General features: G+C 36.7%; 1 protein-coding gene across 1 annotated transcript in view; it reads right to left on the bottom strand.

Moving 5' to 3' along the window:
* Window positions 1-1313: 1313 nt before the first annotated feature.
* The window catches only part of Rbbp5 (retinoblastoma binding protein 5), a 151283-nt gene continuing 127483 nt past the window's right edge, over window positions 1314-25113 (bottom strand). Inside the window, exons 10-11 of the mRNA XM_067143655.2 lie at window positions 18761-19019; window positions 1314-3356 (exon numbers count right to left, since the gene is read on the bottom strand). Of these exons, the coding sequence (XP_066999756.1) occupies window positions 3256-3356; window positions 18761-19019 (360 nt within the window). The 3' untranslated portion in view covers window positions 1314-3255. The remainder of the gene's footprint in view (window positions 3357-18760; window positions 19020-25113) is intronic.

Here is a 25113-nt window from a genome sequence, read left to right as displayed (position 1 = left end):
AATTGTATTGGTCTTGATGTACAATAATCTATAGAGACAAAATATTTCAAGTTAGGCAAAGCTGTTTCATATCTCTCTAACTCATTTTCATCACCACAATCATCTTCACATTAGTGTTGTCCCAATGGGGCGAGCTCTGCTTTCAGGATCAATGCACACCACTTTGTGCTGCCTATCATGTCTTGTGAATTAAAATTTCAAGTTCTTTGGTCAGCGCTCAAGGTGTCCTGCTGCCTTCATTTAGACCACACTTGTTGCCTCAGACCTTCAACAGCAAGAAAGTATGCTGAGCTGATAATAGTCAGGTGGCACTTGTAAGATGTGTCTACACGAATGATATGTCCATTCCTACATTTTCTCATTGAATGGAGAGACGCCTGTTGGTTGTCTGATAGCTGTGTTGTTGATATGGACATGCAGAGAAATCACCAACGTTCTTCGCAACATTTGCATATCCATAACATGCAGTGAGTGCTCAACATTCCATGAGAAGGCCAGCAATCAATAAAATATTGCGCAACTAGTATCATAAACGTGCAATATATCTTTGATATTCAGCGGGTGGGCAGTTTCCTATCACAAAGAGCACCTGCAAAATCCCGGAATAGCATCAAGGTCGCTTTGATTCTTGCTTGAACATCATCTTCATTCATGCAACCATTAATTCTACAGTTCAGACCCTAGTAGCGCAATGTATTTACCTTGCTAAGAGGGACTCCATCAATTTGTAAGGAGCCAAGAGACAGAATCATTTCTAGGTACTCAGTCTTATGGATGTCGAGACGAACATTTTCAAACAGTCAAACCAATCTTGCTCTTGAATTACAAGATCCTCTCTGGATTCTGCCAAAAGTATTACATCACCAGCCTGCAGCAATGTCCATGGAATGCCCTTCTGCACATTTATTGCTTGCTACCTCACAAAATGTCTCCTCCACATCAAATTTTCATCCAGCAGTTCATTTCCAACATTCAGTGGCATAATCAGTTGTAATTAAATTCTACTGTGAACACAACAAATAGAAACTTCACCTGAAATACTCTTACTATCCGACAGCTGCTGCCTAGTGTAATAAAACAAAAAATAGCTATAAAATAAAGTGAGATATGTCCCGAGTGCATAAGGACAGGGTAGTAGCAACAATGACATAGCATCCAGACAGTTCTCTTTTTTTCCTTCCTGTATGCTTTCTCTTTTTGGTATAAGTCAATGCAAATTCTGATTCAGAGGATTTCCTTTCCTTCTTCTAACCAGTCTTAAGAAAAATGGTGTAGGTAAATTATCTATTAATTAATACATAAACACCAGAAAATAAAATAATATCATTTACTTCTTGAAAACATTTTGTACTATCATTCAATTACACAGCTGTAGCTGAGAAGTCAACATTAGTTCATGTAACTGAACTTTAATGCTGAATAAGTCAAATAATTATTCTTAAGCCTGTTGTACATGACCAAATATTTTTTCAATTTCAAGACTTCAATGTCTTCACCAGAATTTTCAGTACTTCACAAGTTTACTTTTCAAATTGCTTGCAATACTAGAAAAGTCTTGTGAAGTCTTCAAAAGTCTTGAAAGTAAATTAGAACATGTCCTAATTGATCAAAGAATTGACAAGTCTTTGACAGAACTGACCAATGTAATTAGAGTATCAACGGTGCGTGCAAGGTCGCTAGACATTGGGGGATTGATGGGAATCAAAACAACAAAAATGGCTTCTTCGTCTTCATGACCGAGGGTTGTTGTGTGTGAATGAACTGCTAAATATGAGACATATCCCTGCCTACATTCAGTGGACTCCACAGAGTACCACAATAAAATGAATAAAACGGCAGCGTACTAGGAGATTTCAAGAGAAATATCTTGAGGAACTGGGCAGCTTTTATGTTTATTACCGTACGATAACCTACAAGTAAATCTTTCTTTTTTTTGCGTTGCACCGACACAGATATGTCTTATGGTGACAATGGGATAGGAAAGGCCTAGGAATTGAAAGTGGCCGTGGCCTTAATTAAGGTACAGCCCCGGCATTTGCCTGGTGTGAAAATGGGAAACCACAGAAAACCATCTTCAGAGCTGCCGACAGTGGGGCTCGAACCCACTATCTCCCAATTACTGGATACTGGCCGCACTTAAGTGACTGCAGCTATCGAGCTCGGTTATAAGTAAACTACTACTTTTTTTTTTTTTTTTTTTTTTTAGGGAAGGGTTAGGAGTTGGAAGGAAGCATCTGCGGCCTTAATTAAGTTGCCTGGTGTGAAAATGGGAAACCACGGAAACCCACCTTCAGGGCTGTCAACAGTGGGGTTCAAACCCACTATCCCCCGAATGCAAGCTGATAGCTACGTGACCCAATCTGCGCGGCTACTTACTCAGTTAAGTAAACACTATCAGCAATGTTCGATGTATGACAATCTTCATGTAGTAGTAGTAGTAGTAGTAGTAGTAGTAGTAGTAGTAGTAGTAGTAGTAGTAGTAGTAGTAGTAGCAGCAGCAGCAGCAGCAGCAGCAGCAGCAGCAGTATAATTATTATTATGGAATTTCTAATGTGTTTTCATGTAATAAGTTATGAATTTCCATTGCATTGCTATCATTTTTATTCAATTCAAATGATGTTATGGCAGTAAATACATTGAAAACATTTTTTCTGATGATGACCACATCAGTATTTTCTCCATGTAAATTATGGTTTATTCCATGTTTATCTTCTTTTTAAGAATATATCCCCCTGCTAGTCCAAGAACCACAACTGCTGTTTGGCTTTTCTCCATGCTGAAACAAAATGTTATCAAACCTTGCCAAATCTTTTCAAATCTTGTCAAATCTTCAGCAATGCTGAGCAATCTTTGACAGGATTTGACCATTTTTCTTGTGAAGTATTGAAGTGAAAGAAAACTTTGATGATGTACAACAGGCATTACTCATTTTGGGTGCACAGAATTACAGTTTTCTATAACAATAAAACCATGCCAACACAAAGCATTATATACAGTACAGTAGCTATTATGGATGGATTTTTTGAGAGAATAAAGTAACGAATGACAATACTTTATAGAATGAAAGAAGATGTTTCATGAACTTATGTAAAATGATTGCACAGAGAGCACTTATACATGACATTATTATGGAATTACAAATAAAAAAGGATAAACAAACAGTAGCATCTCAAATATAAGTATCAGATTCTAAAAAGTAACAAAAGAGGAAAACACAATAACTAGAAATCACAATGATTAAAAATGCACCACACATCACTTCAGTCTCTTTCTATCATCCACTCTAGGTCTTCCTCCTTTCTTGCCTCCGGATTGTTGTTTATCTTTGGTCCGGTTACTGAGAAGAGGATGCAACTCTGAAATAGAAATTGGAAACCAAATAATGTACAGCACACAAATCATTAGGAAATGTATGTTAAAGGTACAACAAAGACGTTAAGTAATTAGCAAGCATGTTTACAAGTGCATAAATAATTAAGGCATCGAATATGTCAATACATAATTGAAGACCTGAAATAAATAAGACCCTTAAGCGCCAAAGTCACACATTTTGAGATATTGTGTGAAATAGAATCTACACGCCAAGCCTAACAATGTATAAAAGGCTCGAGCTGCCACGAATGATGGTGTAGTAACAATGTCTATCAACACAGATGGCATGCTCTATGCTCCACGTCATTGCCTTCTACACTTTAAACTCATTTTCCTCAAAACTATTATTTTGGTACTTAGAGCCTTCTTTATTTCAAGTCTTCAATTGCATACTGGTGAAGAGAAAGAAACTAGTCATTTTTATGCTATTCATCCTCACTAATGCAAATGCCGCTACTGTCACAATATACGTCTTTGCACAAGTCATCTACATTTTCGTATACTGTATTTGAGATTCCCAGATGATGATGATGATGATGATGATGATGATGATGATGATGATGATGATGATATGACAAGAAGTGATTGGAAGAAATAGATGTAGATTTCAAAAAGGATAAAACTGACTGGTTTGTTACTCGCCAAATACTTCACAGAAATTCTAAATTGTGATGAAGCTATAGAAAGATAACATTTTACCTCGCCACAACCGGAGAACCCTCCTTCAGACCCACCGACTTTACAACAGGTAGAACAATACACTGGCCAATTGAAAAATAATGAGGTTCCTGTTGAAGATGGGATACTAACTGAATTATGGAAAACAGGTGGTTAGTTGGCAGCTGAAGCCATACACAAAGTTATCAAAGATTGTTGGAAAAAAGGAACAATACCAAATTACTGGAAACAGGCCCTAATCCATCCCTTGCATAAGGGGCAAGTGTAGTGTTCACAGTTCACCATGTCTTCTGGTATAGATTAGAATAAACATGTTACATTCACTGAGCCTGTCTCAGTCTCTCCTTGACTTAAAATGAAAGTGACTTAGGTATGAGCATTTCTAGTAATGTCATCCCTCATGCAGCCAGTCCCTGCTTAGAATGGTGTGAAAATGTTGCTTATAGGGTCGGTTGGTACATGCATTTCAGTAGGCTTGGCAGACTGATACTCAATAGTAACTTCTGGCTAAGTGAGAAAAACAACAGGAAACTACCTCACTTCTTATTTCCCAAGTATGCCTCTTCAGTGATGCCTAGGCCATCTATGATAGCTGATGGCTGAGCTGTTGTGGATCCAACCAGCATTTGGGCTGACTACTCAACAAACAATAAACTGTAGATTATAATTTCCTTTGATCATTCATCATCTATCTACACCTACAGTATAACTCGATTTTAAGTTACCTCAATTTAGCATAAACCTGCATTTAAAACAAGAAATTTTTAAGTCCCAAAAATTACTCCATGAGAGCAATGTAACTTTATATTCAATAGTGTAATATGCATTAGTGCTGAACCTGTATTTAGTGTAAGTGTGTGTTGAAATTCTGAAGTATTAATTTCTATACGTTATGGTTATGCAACGTTGAGAACCAACACAAAAGACATCATAAGCTTTCTAATGATAGGGTCAGTTTGCATAAGTTTGCATGAGTAGGTGTTTTGTTGTGTGCTGCATGGATTTATCTAGCTGGATGTCAGTTTACTCATGCATGTTGTTTCAGTCAAGTTCCAGCCAGTTTTGATTAGCTTTCCTATGACGGAAAGAAGAAAAACTCTTTCTCACACTTCATCAACAAAGTGGACGGAAAAGTAAATGTGCCTGTTGGTGAAATGGCCTGACATTAAGAACTGGTAAATTCATCATAAGGAATATTGAAAAATAAAGAAAAAATTCTGGATCAAGAAACAGCGTGGTTCCATAAGAGAAAGTGTTAAAAAATCATCCTGTGAAAAAATGAAATCGATGCTAATTGAGTGGTTCAATAAAGCATGTGGTAAAAATATACAAATCGATGGGGCATTAACCCCAATGCACCCGTAAGCAGATTGGTGCGTGCTCGAGCACCTGGGCCAGGACTTCGCAAGCGGACTGGTACGCCGGGGTGCAAGGTCGCATATTGGAGACGTTTGTGACATCTGTTGGCTTTTTCTGGAAACATTTCTACTGGAAATCTGTTCTTGATGTCTCATAGTGTCCCCAGAGTGCTCTGGTATGCTTCTTTGGCAAGGAGAATTGATTAAAATATCGAACCAGAAATCGGTATTCTGTTGTTGACAAGATGGCTGAGAAGGAAGTTGCTTCGTCACGCGATATGCTCAGTAATAGCGAAATTCAAAGCTTACTTTTCGTTTTAGGCTCTGATTTCAGCAGTGATAGTGAGGAAGAAGTTATTAGCGATCCTGTGCATGTTATATCGAATGATTCAAGAGAGAGTGAAAGTGATTTGAGTGAAAATGATGAGCAACCTGTTCAATGGAATTGGGTGCCTGAACAGAATTCTCCAATTATTCACAACTTTTCTGGAGCAAGTGGAGTGAATCCTGGTAGTGGTATATGTAGAAATGTAAGTAGAGATTTCATTTTCCGGAATTACTTAGATGACAACATTGTACAGTTCATAGCAGACGAAACTAATAGGTATGCCAGTGCTGATCCCAACTTTTCTAAGACGAACTCGAATGAAATACGTGTATATATTGCTCTTTGCATTCTAATGGGACTGGTACAAAAACCAACTATTCAGAGTTACTGGTGCAAAGATGTAAGTGTTGATACACCCTATTTTAGAACTGTCATGCCTCGCGGCAGATTTCTCGAACTGAGTAAATATTTACATCTGGCTAACAATGAGGTAGCTGATACTTCCGATCCTCTTAGAAAGTTGCGCCTGGTTATGGAAATGATTGATACCAAATTTAGAACATTGTACACACCCGGCAAGAACTTTTCATTACATGAATCACTGATGAAATGTAGAGGTCGCCTTAATTTCATTCAGTGCAACAAATTTAAGCAAGCACGGTTTGGTGTAAAGTTTTATAAACTGTCCGACTCAAAGAATGGTTACATACATTCCTTCAAAATTTATGTAGGTCGAGATAAAGTTGATGATATGCCAGCTAGCAGCAAGATAGTGATAGATATGATGTCACAGAGTAATTTACTGGATCAGGGCTATTGTTTATATGTAGATAACTGGTATTCTTCACCAGATCTGTACCTTTATTTACACTCAAAAGGGACAAATGTATGCGGAACAGTCAGGGCTAACAGGAAAAATATGCCCAAAGAAATAGGTAAGGTACAGCTTCAGAAGGGGGAGGCAACTATATATTCTTGCAACAATATGTGTACGATCAAATGGAAAGACAAGAAAGATGTTTTGGTGCTCTCAACAATGCATGGACTGCACTTCGCTTGCACTGGCAAGATTGAACGGAAGACTGGAGTTATCCTATTCAAACCCACAGCTATTATATCCTATAATGCTAACATGGGAGGTAGAGATTTAGGAGATCAACTTAGTCAATTTCATGTTATGCGTAAAACACACAAGGCATACAAAAAGATTTTTTTAAATATTTTGGATATGGTCCTTCTGAATTCTCACATTCTGCACCAAACTGTCAATGGGAAACAGGAAAGAACATTTAATGTTTTCAAACAGAAATTGGCAGAAGAAATTATTGGTTGCACATTTCAAGAGGGGGTTGTAGCTAGACGTTCTGTCACACCTGGAGAGTTACCATCAAGATTGACTGGTCGCCACTTCCCAATCAAAGTGGAGCCCTCTGCTGCAAGGGTTCCAAAACAACAAAACGGTGTGTTGCATACCTGAAACACAAGCACAGGAAGGAGACCACGAGGCAGCGTGATCAGTGTAAAGTTCCACTTTGTATGGACCATTTCCAGCCATACCACACACTAAAGAACTTCTGAGTTAAGATAAGTTAATGAAAAATTTAAGTTTTCAAAGGGATTTTTTTATGTGTTATATTTCTGTATTGTTCTGTTTTTGTGTCATGAGCAATAGTGTGGAATTTCTCAATAATATACAACAGGTCCCGCGATAATACGTGCAGTAGATCACCCACTATACTGTTTTAACCGAGGGCTTGCAATACCAAGGTTGCATACTAAAAAGCTGGCGGATTCCTAGCAATGTCAGTGCACAGGGCGGGTGGGTGCATATGGGTTAATAAAAATGAAAGTGTCTTTGATATCAGGAAAACTTGGACTTAGAGATTTCAAAGCATCAAATGGTTGCCAGGATGAAATATGGAATTACTTGCAGGACAGTTTGTGCAGTGTGATGAAACTGTTAAATATTGGAAAGAAGAGGAGCTGCCACCACTCTTGCAAGACTTCAAACCTCAGAATATCTTAGCTACTATATCTATAATGTGGAACAAACTGGCCTATTTTACCAACTTATGCCCTCTAAAACCATGAGTTAAAGAAGAAGCCTGCGATGAAGGGAGGATAAATAAGCAGAGAGAATTACTGTTCTCTTACACAGCAATAAATTGGGTCCCATCACAACAGAGAAATTCCAGCAGCCACACTGCATTAAAAACAGTGCTATGCTACCGTTTAGGTATTAGAGCAACAAAAATTCTCGGATGACTACAGATTTATTCAAAAAGTTCTTGCAAACTTTCAATGCACTGACTGATGAGTTCAAGAAACGGGAAGGTTCTTCTCTTCTCTTACAGACATGGGTTCTGCTCAACTGTTCAACCAACAAATTTGGCTCTCTTTTTTTTTTTTTTTCTTTCCAGAATGTGAAAGTATATTCCTTTCCTGCAAACTGCAAAAGCAAACTCAAGCCCAGGGGGGATTATACATAGCCTGAAACACGAGTATCGCAAAGCTCTTGTCCTCAAGAGACTTGCCTTTTTTGAGTGGAAGGAAATTCTTAAACTGATGATTTTGCAAGCAATCCATAAGCTCACAGGAGACTGGAAAACAATAGGTAGAGAAATAATCACAAATTGATTTCATAACGCTGAATTTAATGAGGTGAATACCAATGATGAAAACTGCAAAGAAGAGGAAGGAGTGGTCATGCATGATTGGATGCAGGCATCTTGTGATGTACCCATCACTATCAATGAATTTGTGGCTTGTGATGACAATGTCCAGGATGATGAAGAAATCTCCGAAGATGAAATGAAGCAGAATGACGACAACAATGATGATGAGAATGAAGAAATAAAACAAAACTACCAACATTCAATCAACTTCTTGCCAGCATAAACATTGTTCAGAGATTTGTTGCAGCATTTAAAGAGCACAGCTTTTTTTTTTAAAGACAGGGTAAACCAGTAGAGATAGACATTTTCATCACAAAATGCAACAGCACTAAAAACCAAGCTACCATCCTTGATTACAATAATAGTTGAATGTTTTATTTATGGGTCCACCTTTTCAATACAAACTTGTGAAAAGGTGGAGCCATAAATAAAACATTTAACAATTATTGTGATCACAGTTCAATATGGATCAATTATCATGAAATTAATATCTTATGATCCTTGATTATTTTCCAAAATGAGTCACTGTAAAAGTTGTGTAAATATGTATATATCTATATATATAAAGTAGCTTGTCCTGACTGACTGACTGATTCATCATCGCCGAGCCAAAACTACTGGACATAAAGAAATGAAATTTTGGGGATATATTCATATTATAATGTAGGTGCTCGCTAAGAGAGGATTTTTGGATATTCCGTCGCTAAGGGGGTGAAAAGGGGGGTGAAATTTTAAAATGAGTGTGTCTATATCTCAAAACTTTAAAAGTTTACAGATGTGAAAATTGATATTTAGAATCTTCTTTAAAAATAAGGAAACACGTATTTTTTTGTTTTCAGACAATCCCAATAGGAGGGGTGAAAAAGGGTGAAAAATGGGTTGAATGCCTTTAATCAGGATACCGCTACTTATATCTCAGAAACTGAAGATATTACAGACCTCAAAATTGGTACTTTCGATCGCTGTCAAAAATAAAGAAACACATATTTTTTTGTTTTTGGAAAATCCAATTAATGCGAGGGTGAAAGCGGGGTGAATTTTTAAAATGAATGCATCTATATCTCAAAAGTTTTAAAGTTTAGAGATGTAAAAATTGGTATTTAGAATCTTCATTAAAAATAAAGGAACACGTATTTTTTTGTTTTTGGAAAATCCCAATAGGAGGGGTGAAAAGGGGGTGAAAATTGGGTTGAATGCTTTTAAAGAGAATACTTATATCTTAGAAACTTAATATATTACAGACCTGAAAATTGGTATTTGGGATCTACTTTAAAAATAAAGAAACAGGTATTTTTTCGTTTTGGGAAAATCCAAATAATGGGGGTGAAAAAGGGGGTGAATTTTTAAAATGAGTGTACCTACATCTCAAAACGTTCAAAGTTTATAGATGTAAAAATTGATATTTACAATCTCCTGTAAAAATGAAGAAACACGTATTTTTTGTTTTCGGAAAATCCCAATAGGAAGGGCGCAAAAGTGTGAAAAAGGGGTTGAATGCCTCTAATGTGGCTACTCATATTTCAGAACCTGGAGATATTACAGAGCTGAAAATTTGGTTTTGGGATCTCCTTAAAAAATAAAGAAACACGTATTTTTTTGTTTTTGGAAAATCCATTTAATGGGGGTAAAAAGGGGGCGAATTTTTAAAACGAGTGTATCTATATCTCAAAAATTTTAAAGTTTATAGATGTAAAAATTTGTATTTAGAATCTCCTTTAAAATAAAAAACACGTATTTTTGGTTTTCGGAAAATCCCAATAGGAAGGGTGGAAAAGGGTGAAAAAGAGGTTGGATGCCTTTAATGAGGCTACTTATATTTCAGAACCAGAAGATATTACAGACCTGAAAATTGGTATTTGTGATCTACTTTAAAAATAAACAAGTATTTTTCGTTTTTGGAAAATCCAAATAATGGGGGGGGGTAAGAAGGGGGTTAATTTTTAACTTTAAAAATGTATAGATGTAAAAATTGGTATTTGGAATCTCAGTTAAAAATAAACGAAGACGTATTTTTTTGTTTTCTCTAAATCCCAACAGGAGGGGTGTAAAAGGGTGGATAACGGGTTGAATGCCTCTAATGAGGATACATATATCTCAGAAACTGAAGACATTACAGAACATAAAATTTTTATATGGGATCTCCCTTAAGAATAAAGAAACACGTATATTTTTCTTTCGGAAAATCCAATTAATGGCGGTTAAACAGGAGTGACAAATTGGGGTGAATTTTTTGAAAGACAATATCTACAGAATATCTGAGAAACGTAAAATGTTACAGACGTAAAAAGGGGGTATTTGGAATCTCCTGTAAATGTAAAGAAACACAGGTGATTTGTTTTTGGAAACTCCACTTAAGGGGAACTAAAAAGGGGTGAAATTTTAAAATGAGAATTTCTATGTCTACAGTATATCTCAAAAAACTTAACATGTTACAGAAGTGAAAAATGGTATTTTTTATCTGTATTAAAAATCAAGAAACGTGTATTTTTAGTTTTCGGGAATACCACTTGGGTGGAGGGGGGGGGTAAAAGTGACTGAAAATGGTGTTGAATTCTTTTAATTAGCCTACTGATATCTCAAAAATGAAGATGTTACAGATGTGAAATATGATATTTGGAATCTGCTTTAGAAGTAAAGAAACACGTATTCTTGGAAAATCCAATGAAGTGGGGGCGGTGAAAAATTGAAACATTAATTGACTTAATTGTATGAGAATACATACATCTAATAAAAACTAAAGTTGTTACAGACGTGAAAATTGGTATCTTGATCTCATTTAAAAACAAAGAAAAGCGCGTTTTTGGGGGGAAACCATCTTGGGGGCGGGAGTGAAAAGGAGTTGAATTCCTTTCATGAGGACACATAAATAAAAACTGAAGAAGTTAGAGTCGTGATAATTGATATTTAGAAGATCCTTTACTATTAAGGAAACAAGTATTTTTTTTGCCGGAAAATTCACTTGGGGGGGGGGGGGGGGGAATGTGAAGGGAAGTGAAAAAAGTGAATTATTTTTATGGGGTTACATCTCAAAACTGAAGCTAATAGACGTGAACATTGGTGTTAGGAATCTCCTTTAAACATAAAGAAACATGCCCTCTTTTGGTTTTTCTTTGGGGGGGGGTGGGGTTAATAAACTTAACGGCGGTGGGGTGTAAAAGGAGGTGAGACCAATTGATTTTACTGTTCATAATGTACTTATAAGGAGCCTCCGTTGCTCAGGCGACAGCGCGCCAGCCTCTCAGAGCTGGGTTCCGTAGTTCAAATCCCGGTCACTCCATGTGACATTCGCGCTGGACAAAACGGAGGCGGGACAGGTTTTTCTCCGGATACTCTGGTTTTCCCTGTCATCATTCATTCCAGCAACATTGTCCAATATTTCATTTCATTTGTCATTCATCGATCATTGCCCCAGAGGAGTGCTTCGGCAGGCGGCACAATTCCTATTGTCGCCGCTAGATGGGGCTTTATTCATTTCCATTCCTGACCCTATCGAATGACTGGAAACAGGCTGTAGATTTTCGATGTACCTATTCTGATCATAAACCTACCATTTTTAATCTTTCCTGGGTTCGTTTTCAACAGCCATCTTTTCCTTCGGAGAACGTTCTTAGATTACAGTAGGTTCTTTGGCATTTAAATAAAAATGTAAACATATTTGAAATAAACGATAGGAACGAGATTGGCCGTCAGATTGTTCACTTCTATAATAAGGTCAATAATGCACGGAAGTACAGTATGTCATTCGTATCGCCAGAAATCCCGCACACTTGCCTACGCGCGACAATGGTGCTGGTCCCATTATCAACAATGACAATGGAAGCAGATATAATTTACCGCCAAGTAGCGGTCTTGCATCTTGCTGTGGGGTCCAGAACATCTAATAATAATAATAATAATAATAATAATAATAATAATAATAATGTTCTGGACCGTCGTCAAATGTGTGGACGGCGCTGGAAACGGTTCCTGAACGGGTAATGACTAAGAATGCAGTCCGGCCGCGGTTTCAGCACCGCCAAGGCACCCAAGACGACAGCACGCTGGAGCTCCTGAAGGATTTGATCCATATTAGAAATGCTTATAGGAAAAGATGGCAAAGATTTAGGGACCCAACTTACCGGGTAGAGTACCTGGAACTAGCCCGGCAAGTACAAAATCGATTGCAGGAAAGAAAGATTGAAAAATGGGAGGAAACTTGCCGTAATCTATTAGAAAAGGAGTCAGATCGCGAATTTTGGCTGATTCTCTCAGAAAAAAAGTCAGATTGTGAATTTCGGCGGATTATATATCTAAAACAATAAGCATTCAATTATAAATTTCAGTATAATACCGTAGCGAAGCACGGGTAACTTGCTAGTATATACATATATATATATATACACAAAGAAATTTCATGCACAACTGTCATTATGTAAATATTTTGTAGATTTTTACCTTCATAGCATAAGTGCTAGGAAACAACAATGACGTCATTCAAACTGGTCTCCCGGTTCAAATATAAAGGTATTGCAATTTTATAGGCATGTTTTTGTAGGAAAAAAGTCTTAGCTACCACAGTATGTATAAATAAGTTTTCATCTTATAATTATTATATTTATTAGAGCTCTTCAAATGTAGGCGTCTTTGCAGAAGGGGAATTCGCAAGGCGATCATTTTGTGTAACATTTCCTTTGTTTATATCCGTAAAATTTTGGAAAGCCAGTGTGGGAAAGAGGGTTCTACCTCTCCAGGGGTCTTTGGCAATGATAAGAATGAATGCAAATCTACGTAGTGAAAGGTTAGCTTTGAAACAGTGCTTCCATTCTTCTCAAGAAGCGTGCATACTACCTGATCTGCGCTACTCTCTGGGAGTTGTTTTTCTATCTCAGAGTCATTGCATACAAAAAGAGATTTTGAGCTATTGATATACAGATCATCCTAAAATACTTCACTAAGGATTCCCCATTATATTTCATTTTCAGATTGTATCTCTCTGCAGGTCAAGCATGAGGTGCCCATCAGTCTTGAGTCCACAATGAGAACTACAATGTCTTAAGGTCTGCACGAAAGCAATATTCGTGAAGTCTTAGCAGAATCTAGTGATGCTGAACTATCAAAAAGTGATAGTAATGGCAGAAATTATCGTGAAAGAAAAGGATGCTGAGTTTAGGAGGTTTTTAAATTTTATTTTCAAAGAGTCTATTTTCTGCTTCCTTCAAATAAAGGCTACCAATGATAAAGCATACTAAACAAAGGGACCCAATCCAGCAGTCTACTTCAACTATTCAAATTACGTAAATTAAATTTCAATAGCAGTTCCATCCGAATATCAACAATTTTTCATATTGCCAGAGATCCTTCAGAGCAGCAAGGGCTATAGCAGTCATAATGGTGTTATCCAAAGAGAATTTCTTGCAGAAATCTGTGAAAAGGCAGGGTATTTTCCCTGCAGCTTCCACCATCAAAACTATCAGTTGAATGGATGTAAGGTGATAATTTTTCAAACAGTAGGCCAGTGAAATCGAATTTTTAAGAAGTATGATAGGATAGACAAAAAAGGACATAGTAAGAAATAAGGACGTCAGAAAGGAAATCGGAGTGGAAAAGCTTTACAACAGAATGGAGAGGGATAAACTAAGATGCTTTGGATGTATTAAGAGGATGGAAGAGGGAAGGATGCCAAGGTGGACGATGGAGGCCCGGATTGAAGGAGGGAGGGCAAGAGGGAGACCCAGAATATAGTGGCTGAAAATGATCAATTGGAAGAAATATGGATTGGAACACAGGTAAGGAGAAACAATGGTGAGAGGAAGATTGAAAGGTGCCATAAACATTCCAACCCAGAGGGAGCTGGTCAAGGGAAATGGATGCTAATTAGGGGATGGTGAGTTTGTAGATTCTGCACTCTTCTTCATGGACTTCTTCTGGATGACGATCATGGTCTTCAGTCTTTATGGTGGGGCCGATAGCGAAGGTGGATGTTTGACTAGGAGGAATGTCTTCTTCTTCATGGTGTTCAATCCGTAGATTGGTTGGCAGTATCTCTCCATTCTTCTCGCCTCTCTGCTTTCCTCTTCATTTCCTCATAGTTCCTGCACCCTGCATCTCTCAGAATCTGGTTCAAATACCTCTACCGAAGTCTTCCCTTCGTTCTTTTCTCTTCCACATGTCCTTCAATCATTGTTTTTAGGAGCTCTTGATGTCTATTAGGTGTTCAATAAACTGCATTCTTTCACAATATATGTCCACAGCTTCCTTTTTTCTCGCACTTTTTAAAGAACGTCCTCATTTGTTGTTTTATCAATCCATTTCATTTTAGCACCATATCTCAAATGATTTCAACCTCCTTTTTTTCCTCAATCCATGTTTCACAACCATATAAACATGTGCTTTTAGAAGACCTTTCCCGTATATCAATAGCGATACTGTGAGAAGTTAAAATATTTTTCTTTTTGTTAAAGGCACTTTTTGTTTGGTTGATTCTACTCCATACTTCTGCTTTACTCTATCCATCCCCTGGTGATTCTGTTTAACATATAAACAAATGAGTCAACTTCTTCAAAGCACTTTGTTGCCTATCTGGATTCGTATCCTAGCTTGCCCATCTCTATCACAAACCATTAATTTTGTTTTGGAATAGCTGTCAAGTAAATTCTGAGACATGATCTATCAACAGACAAAGTCACGAAACTCCTCATGTATTGTATACTTACCGTGCCTGAGGCCACTAGCAATAATTATATTGCTTACTCCATTACGTTGCAGAACTTTACTTGGAGGACTGCTTCAAGGTCTACCACACTAAGCTGAAATAAGATATTCTGTAAACTGCATAATCTGTCTATGGAATAATAATTAACTGCATCTTATACATAGGCTCTCTTAAAATTTGAGAAAATCTGCTGGATAGGTTGTATGTTATGATACTTTACATTGACAGCTGCATTTAAAGTGATGGATCTTTAAATCTCCTCCGTACTGGGCAGCAGCAACAGCGGTAGCAGCAGCCATTAAAACATCCTATGTCAGCTAAACCTCAATTTGAGGTAAACCCTCATGTAAGGTTAAACAATTTTCAGGTCCCTGTAAAAATACTAAATAAGGGTTTTAATTTATATGAATAAAATTACAATTCTGTCTGCATAATTCAAATTTTCACCTCATACTTCATTTTTATCTCTGATTAAGTATACAGAAGTCCAAAGTAGGGTCAGTTTTTGTTTGTTTGTGTCAAGATCACAGGAAAAAGGCGAACAGAATTTCTCAAAACTCAGTATTTAAATTCAGGGATAGTGGATTGTCCACTAGCCTATATACATAGAAGTCCGTTATAGCGAGAATTCATAACGGCGAAAAATTTACTCACTATAATGAATTATCGTTACATCCGATTTTTCATAGAAATTGGGAAAAAAATAAAAATACAATAAAACTGGTATGAAACGGAAATCAGTTTGTTCAAAACATGCGTTTCCGCGGATGATATCCAAACTACTGCTTGCTTGTTTGTTATTTTTTTGAAATCCGATACTACGTGAAGTGTATGTTTTATTTCATTCTGAAAAAATTATAGTACCACTCCAGAGGCCTCTGTGGTAAACGATCCAGATTTCTTCTTCAAACAGCGTCACCCAACCTAACCACAAATGTATCATGAAAACATATTTCAAGCATACGTAGAGGAATGATAACCTCCTCGCTACAAATTTACATGGGAACAGCCTTTCCAAACTTGAACTACTGTAGATGCAAGAAAATATAAACTATCCTCTGAATAAGTGATGTACTCTGCCATATCTTGATGTGTATCCCATTCTTACTTAATTTTAGTATACAATATTAAAAAATAAGCAATCATTTACTTCAGCATTTATCTCTTAACGATTTAACAACTGCTATCGGCCATGTTATTTACGCATTTATAACGAAAATGTGTTGTTCTCTCTCATTTTGAATTTTCTTTTAGAGAACATAAGTTGACAGGCATTATTAATCGGCTGATATCACCTTCGAATGTCGAGGAGAGAGCTCCCATGAGTACACAGGGAGAAAACGATACAGTACCGAAGATGACTGATAGCATTTTGTAGCAAATGTTTCAGTTTTCTTATTCAAACAGCGTCACCTAATCTAATTTAATCGTACTATAAAAACTTTCTTCAGCTTATCCCAATTATTTCTGAGGTCTCATTTAGGTTTTGGCCGGGAGTTTAAGACTGGATACCCTTCCTGACGTCACGTGATTCTTGACATGAAAATCTCGACCCAGAATTGACCGAGCTTCGAACCTCAGCCTTCCGGATAGGAAGCCAGCGGCTAAGCCACTGAGCTAATCATGCCCCCCTAACTTAATCGTACTATATGTATCATGAAAACATATTCCAAGTGCCAGTAGAGAAATGATAAGATGGGAATAGCCTTACCGAAATTTAATCAGACGCAAGAAAATACAGTCTAACCTCAGAAATCAGTGATGCGCTCTGCCATATCATGAAGTGTATCGCATTCTTACTTAATTTCTGTGTAGAGTATTAAAATCAAGCGATCTTTACTTAGCCTTTATTTCTAACGAGTTACAACTGTTATCGTCCATGTTATTTACGTATTTGTTACGAAAACATGTTCTTCTCTTTCATTCCTAATTTTCTTCACGGAACAGCAGTTGAAGGGCGTTACTATTCGACTCCGACATTGTCTTTGAATGTCGACAAGAGAGCTCACAGGTGCACATAGCGACAAAACTATACCATACCAAAGATGATCAATCGCATTTTCTGGCAAACGTTTCAGTTTTTTTTTATTCAAACAGCATAACTTAACTGTACTATATGTATCATGAAAACATATTTCAAGCGCCAACAGAGAAATGATAAACTTCTCGCTAAAAATTTACATGAAAAAAGCCATTCCGAAATTTAACCAGATGTGACAAAATATAAAACTAACCTCTGAAATCAATGATGCACTCTGGCATATCGTGAGGCGTATCACATTCTTATGTAATTGCAACATTTAGCATTAAAATTAAGCGAACGTTTACTTCAGCTTTTATTTTTAAGAGTTAATAACTGCACAGCGAGGAAACGATACCAAAGCTGATCAATCGCATGCACTATAATCGCTGGGTGCATAAATGTTGGTTACAGAAAATAATCGTGCATGCTTAATCGCTCGTAATAATGGATACATCAGTGATAGGGTTCTCACTGTAACCAAAGGATAATACATAGTTCAATATAGGAATTTTGAAGGGTCAGACAAAAACTGTTGTTATAATGGGGTACTTGTTATAGGGGACTTCTACTGTATTATTTATTAGCATACAACAGCACAGCAATATTAAGGTAGCCAAAACACGAATGTCAAATTTGGACTGAAGACGGCGTACGGATCGGAAGACGCTAAACAACCTGAGATTACTTACGTTTGTGTATTTCTGTGGACTGAGGATTGTCATGAGTCAGCGAGAGAAGCAGCTATCGTGAGTGTAATTGGAACAGCGTTAATGATTGTTTTATGAGTCCTGTCTGCTGTTTAGCACTGCTGACCTATTTCTGTTTAGTTGTTCACTGCATGTGACTGTGTAAATCTCTGAAGTTGAACCAAGGAACAATCATTGTGTGTTGTGTGGTGAGTATCCCCGTGTTCAAACCTGTCTGTATGCAGTTGCTGTGTAGGGTGGCTGGACCGGTGAACACATGTGAAAGGTTGGCAGATAGGATTTGAGCTTCCTTCAGGTAAAGACTGTCTGGCTGGACTCCATCTGTGAGAGACTCTTCTTGGAGCACACTATGGGTTCTACGAAGTAGTCACTGAGTGTCATTCTTGCACTAACAGAGAGAGAGGGATAAAGAGAGAAAGCTGACTAGTAATATCATCAACACTCAGAAGAGTGTGTTGCATTTTTTTTTTTTTTTTTTTAGCAAGTCTTAACAGACTATTGCCTATTGCCATATGAACCACTAAATGGTTGACACCACAGTCCTTCAAGTCTCATCCAAACAAGAGATGCCTTTCTTAGAGTAAGAATGGTAGTAATTTGATCAACATGATTTAAGCCCCTGGTTTAATTTGATACAAAGAAGGGGTTGCAAGCTATTGCATCAGGCAGCTCAATACGAGACCGAATAAATCCATTTCAGGCCCCAATGCCAGTTACGATTCAAACCCATAGTCATCCACATAGTAATCTATCACCTAGATCATAATACAAGTCCTAATGATACCTCTGAAATAACTTCTTAATTTCTGTGAAATGTTATGCAATTACAATTCTATTCTTGCCCTCAACAGCCGTGCTCCAATGAAGATACAATTTCACTGCTGTACACAACAAAAATTCAGGGAAAAAACATGTTAATATTGCCCACCTTCTGATGGTGCTCCTTCTAACTCAATATCAAAAGCACGATATTTTCGTCTCTTAGGTGCAGGAGAGGTATTTTCTTTACTATTGTTACGTTGCTTGTCTTCTTCCATTGCAGGTACTGTTCCTGGAGGTGCACCCCAACCTTCCTCAGGATCCTCCACCTCCGGAGCTATGGGCAGAAACTGCAATGCCTCCATATCCTCCGTCTCTTCATCTGAGCTGCAGAAGGCGGCAACCGGTTCAATTGTAGAAACATCAACCTAAGAGACAAGAAATTAGACTTTGATTTAACTTTTTTTAAATATATACCCAGATTCACATTAGCCCACTGAACACAAAACAAATGGAAATCTTACCTATAACAAATAATATATTTCCAAAATACATTAACACAATTTTGTTCATAGCCACCTTAATGAAGTCAAAAATATTTTTAAAGAACAATTTAGAACATTGAGGAATGGTTTATTTATTAATGAAACTTCACCATCATTTCTCCCCCTTTTACTTTGGATACGATGAATTCAGGTTTGCAGTTTAATAAGGCAAGGTCTGCAGGAGTGTGAGTCACTGCCAAGAAAGACAACCTCGAATATTTCTAACCATACTCATTCTACCATAATTCTTCACTGTTTCACTAATATCAAATATACAGGGTGACCCAAAAGTCACTACCCATTACTATTACAGTATATAGTTTCAACATCAATGGACCCAGTCTGAAACAACTTTACAATTGCTTAATTTTTAGTGAAAATGGTGGCAAGCTTGTATCCTACACATACTGTATCTCTGGTTTGTACTGCTATCTACTATTCATTTGGCTTTCCCAAGATACCTTATATTTGGAAATAGTTACTTACTGTCATTCTGGTATTTACATTTGAAGGCATCTGAGACATTCATTTTACAACTAATGTAAACACTACAGTACATTGCTAAATAATCAATCTACAGTCAGATGTTTATTTAGAGGTTAAGTCATGTTCAATGTTTAACAATGTTGTTGATATGTTGTCAAAAGAAGAAAGGATTTTTGCTATTTAAACATGATACAACAGTAATCAATTATTAATTCAAGAATGGAATGAACATTCTGACACTGTTCCACCAACATGAAAGGCGGTCTTCGATTTAAGGAAACATTTCAAAGCAAACAGAATAGTGAAGGACTGCCCTAGGTCAAGTAGGCTAACATTAAATAAGGAGACAAAATTACTGGTAATTTATAACTGTTAGGTTCTCCAGTCTGCCAAAATTAATTTTTTAATAAAGTAGTTTCTTTTTCTGGTAGTTCATAAATTTATTTATACAAAATTAGTTTTGGCAGGCTGACAAGCCTAACGGTTAAAAATTAACTGAGTTGAAACTGAAAAGAGATGGCTTCAGATATCACAAAAACAAAAACAAGATAAAATTAAATGTGTTACACCCTATTGCGCAAAATCCTAAAATAAGTCTACTTGCTGGCTTGCTCTTGAAAAGAATGTTTCCAAATATCTGTCCAGAGATTTTTAAAGGCGGCTTAATTTAAACACTGCATACCATGTCTCGAGTATGACCATGCTGACGATCCTGGTTGTAGACTTCAAATTTGTGAGTTAAAACTAAAAGCACTTCAGCACAGTGACACTGATTTCTATCATAAAATAATGTGGCATGATGAAGCAACATTTAAGTTATCTGGTCATGTCAACAGACACAATTGAAGCGGTTACTCTAAGAAGGTCCAAGGAGCGATTTCTTCACAATTCGCTTTTTTTCCTTTATCTTTCAATACTTCAGATGGCGCATCTGGTGAGAAGAACAAGGCATACCTGCCAACCCTTCCGATTTACCCGGAAACTTTCAGTTTTTTAACCTGTCTTCCGATTTTGCAACTTATTTTTACTTCTTCCTATTTTTTAGCAATATAACCTCCAGTACGGTCAATACTTTTCTCCTAACATAAAGGATAAATTCTTATATGCTTGTGTAATTTATGCAACCTCATTTTCAAGGGTATTTATTTGATGCTTTATTTTGCGAGTGTATCATATAAATGAGTCACCTCCGTGTATGATGTTGCCCGCTCATCACAGCAGCGTGTGTGCTTCACAGGTATGAATTCGGGATGGCAATCATCCTACAGGCAGGAGAGGCAGCGCGTGCTAGCAACTCAGTTAATCAGGACGAAAGAATTAATTTGTTATTGTGTGGTTCGCGCGCAGTTAATGTCGTTTCTGTGCATAGTTTTGTTGGAGTTGTAGACCACATGCATTTTCTTGTGGTTCTGTGCTTTTCTTCTGTCAAAGTCGTATGTTAATAATGTATGAGACATATTGATCCACGTATTTCAGTGCATTTATGTTCATTCTTACTTCATAATTTTAACGAGTTGCACGTATTTCAGGGAACTGTGTCGGTGACAGTTTCTGGGATTCTCTCTTCATGTTATGGCCACAAAACATAACAAACATTACCAAGTGTTCAGAAATACTTATAAAATTAGAATTTCCATTCATTTTAGAGTCTTTTAAGAGAAACTATTATGCATTTTGTTCCATGTGTCGGTGTGATATAAATATTATAATTTGTGTGTACGTGTCAGAAATGAGAAAGCTTAGGTACATTTTCTTGTAACCATTTTTATATTTTCTTAGTTTAAGATTTTAAATTTAATGGTCAATTCGCATTGTAACTGTAGATGTGTATACCTTTTATCTTGTCCTTTTTTCACCAAAACCGTGGTGCAATATGCGTGATGAAATCCAAAAATTTAAAAATCTTCCTATTTTTGATTTCTAAAAGTTGGCAGGTATGACGAGGACCTGGCCATACGTATACTTGACAGAGAAACCACACCCTAAAGTACAAAGTTGACAGAAGAAGGCCCTTCTGGCACTTGGCACTTTGCTATAACTCGACTATTTTAAATTTGTAGAAGAAGGGTACAAGAGTTTATATTTGGGCCCTTATTCTGCCAGCTGCGATGTTTTATACTAGTAATACTCTAGTATAATAACGCATTCTTTTGAATATTTTGAATTTAATCAATAATTGAATCAATCAGTAACAGAGGGCACTTGAGACCAGGGTTTTTACTAATGATATGCAATCATTTCAGTTTGAAATTTTGAAATCTGAGTTTAATCATGTCCCTCTGCTTTCTAAGCCTCTAAACACAAAACCTGTACCTATAAAGGCAGCAAAGCTAAGAGATGTCATGAAGCTCTCAAAATGAGTCACAAATAAGCAGGCTTTGAACTTATAACAGTATTTAACTTAAAAGCTTTTCAGTCTGCCGAACACAAAGTTCATAATATAATATATAACACTATAGCTTGACCAAATGATTTCAAATATCCCTGATAACCATGTTAAAATTATGCTTGGAGACTTCAACGCGAAAATTGAACAAGAGAGAAAATATCGCACAGTGGTAGGTAAATGGCCAGCACACAAACGGACAAATAGAAATGGTCAAAGATTAATTGAGCTTTGCACAGACCGTGGGCTTATTCTTGAAACCACAAGATTTAAGAGAAAACCACAAAAATTAATGACCTGGAAATGCCCTAATGTTAAACTGGGTGAGTTTCAGATAGACCATGTAGCAATGGATATAAAATACCATAGAGAAATTTATAATGTCAAAGTCCTTCGTGGGGTGGACATCGATTCTGATCATTATATTTCAAAGATTAAAATCAAGTTAACCCCAAGAAAACATCACAAACCATCTAAATTCACTAGAAGGAGGAAATATGACCCCAGCTACTTAATAAATAATGCTGTGTATACAGAGAGATCCTAAACACCTCTAAGCGACAAACTGGAAACAATTATTGATAAACTAAAAAATATTGCCGAAGAAACTGCTCCTATGAAAAGCAGAAAGAAACATGCCTGGTGGAATGAGGAATGTGATATGGCAATACAAAAAAGACACAAAGCATGGCTAAATGACCAACAAAAGAAAACGGCACAATCTCGAGATGAACTAACTATTGCTAGAAGACAAACGGCAAAAGAACTTAGAAGAATCAAAAGAGACCATCAAAAACAAAACCTAGCTGACATAGATGAATCATTCAAACAACATAAGACACGAAACTATTACAGGACATTTAAACAATATCAATCAGGATATACTCCACCTACACTCATGACGAGAAATAAACAAGGACAACTAGCACACAATAATCAGGAGAATGCCAAAATTCTAGCTGATCACTTCAAAGAATTACTAAATGCTGAAGACCCAAAAGAATACCTAGAATTTTCACCTGATCCAAAAAATAAAACATGCTTAGACAAGGTTATTTCACCAGATTTCCATGAGGTATTTCAAGCGATTAATTGGCTCAAGAATTATAAAGCTGCAGGAGAAAATCAAGTGGTTGCAGAGCTGTGGAAGAATGCAAATAACCAAACACTTCAAAACCTGCACAAACACATCATAGACATATGGAACTCTGAAAAACTGTCTGCAGAATGGAATACGGCTATAATTCATCCCATAAACAAAAAGGGGGATAAACTGGATCCAAATAATTACCGAGGGATCTCTCTACTTGATATCACATATAAGATCCTGTCTAGAATTATCCTCACGAGAATTCAAGAACAGCTCGACCAAGAACTTGGAGAGTATCAGGGGAGATTTCAACCTGGAAGAAGTTGTCCTGACCAAATCATTAGTCTTAAGTGGATTATGAACCATCAAAGAATGAGATACAAAAAGCTAGTTATCACTTTTGTTGACTTCAAGAAAGCATACGACAGTATTCATCGTGAGTCATTACTTAAAATCCTTAAAGAATTTGGGTTACACCAGAAACTCATTAATCTCGTTGGTGTTACCCTCAAGAACACTACAGCAAAAGTTAAATTCCGAGGAGAGTTGTCTGAATCATTTGAAAACCGGACTGGACTTCGACAGGGGGATGGTCTCTCACCAATACTGTTTAACTGTGCATTGGAGAAAGTCATGCGAGAATGGTCTAAGAAATGTCAGCCAAACATCAAGATTGGCAAAAATATCAAACTCAATTGTCTAGCATTTGCAGAAGACCTTGAGCTACTTGCAAGTAGTGTGGAAGAGGCTAAACTCCAAATTGAAGAATTAGAACAAATTGCAGCAAAAATTGGATTACAAATCTCCTTTGAAAAGACGGAAATGATGCCATCCTTCAAAGTGGAAACATCATCTATCACACTGACTAATAACAAACAAATTAAGGTTGTTAATAAATTTAAATATTTTGGAGAGATTATAACTTGGAACTTAAAAAAGAAAATATCAGTTGAAAATAGAATTACCAAATTAAAACAAGCACAACACATTACTTGGCCAACCTACAAGAAGAAATCTCTCTTGATAAATGCAAAATTTAAACACTACAACTCCGTTATTAAGCCTGAAGCAACCTATGCTAGTGAAACCTTATTCAATTTGAATACGAAATCAACTACAGATAAATTACAGAAAATAGACGGACGAATCATTAGAATAATTCTGAACAAAAAACACCAAGAAGATGGACAATGGCGATTACTACCCAATGAAATTGTATACCAGGAGACCGAGTCTATAATAGATACAATGCAGAAAAGAAGAGTTGCTTTTTTCTGTCACATACCATGACTACCAGAGACTAAGATACTCAAACATTTATTCAACTACTTTTGGAAAAGTAAAACTAAAAATCACTGGTTCAAAGAAGTCCAAGAAGATTTAAATGAATTAGGCTTGACAATTCAACAAATTGAAAACAGAGAAAAGAAGAGGATCCTGAGAAATAACGACGTGAGACTTAAACTGAAGACCTATACACGCAAACAGTACAACATAACTGACAAAGAACGGGCAGCCAGGTCAGCGAGAATAAAACATTTCTGGGAACAAAAGAAAAATCAACCAAATTTGTAACCAATATTCATAAGACTTGACTGTATATAGATTGATTCAGTGCTCCAATGTGGGCGTAAAATAAATAAAAATAAAAAATATAACACTATAACATACTTGTAAAAAATGCACATTTTTGAATGACATGTTTCATTCTACAAGAACATATTCTATCAAATCACTTTAAATCATATGCATACATGTACAATATTGTTTACGTTGCATACACCAGTCGATGATTTTGAACTGGTTAGGCACAAATATGAACGAATAATGAATGTTTAGACTGATGCTTTCATGGCCCATAACTGTAGATATGATAATAAGCTTTTAGGCTTTGGAGCTAAGATGGTTTCGTCTCCTCCCACTCAAAAGGCTAGCGCACACAACGAGCCATCTAGTGAAGAACGTATCACTTACTACAGACCAACAGTAAAATGTTCTTAAAGTCAAACCTTCAT

Source organism: Anabrus simplex, chromosome 1, assembly GCF_040414725.1.
Source record: "Anabrus simplex isolate iqAnaSimp1 chromosome 1, ASM4041472v1, whole genome shotgun sequence".
NCBI lineage: Eukaryota > Metazoa > Arthropoda > Insecta > Orthoptera > Tettigoniidae > Anabrus > Anabrus simplex.
The sequence above is the reverse complement of the archived record's forward strand: the minus strand, read 5'-3'. Positions and strand labels throughout refer to the sequence as shown.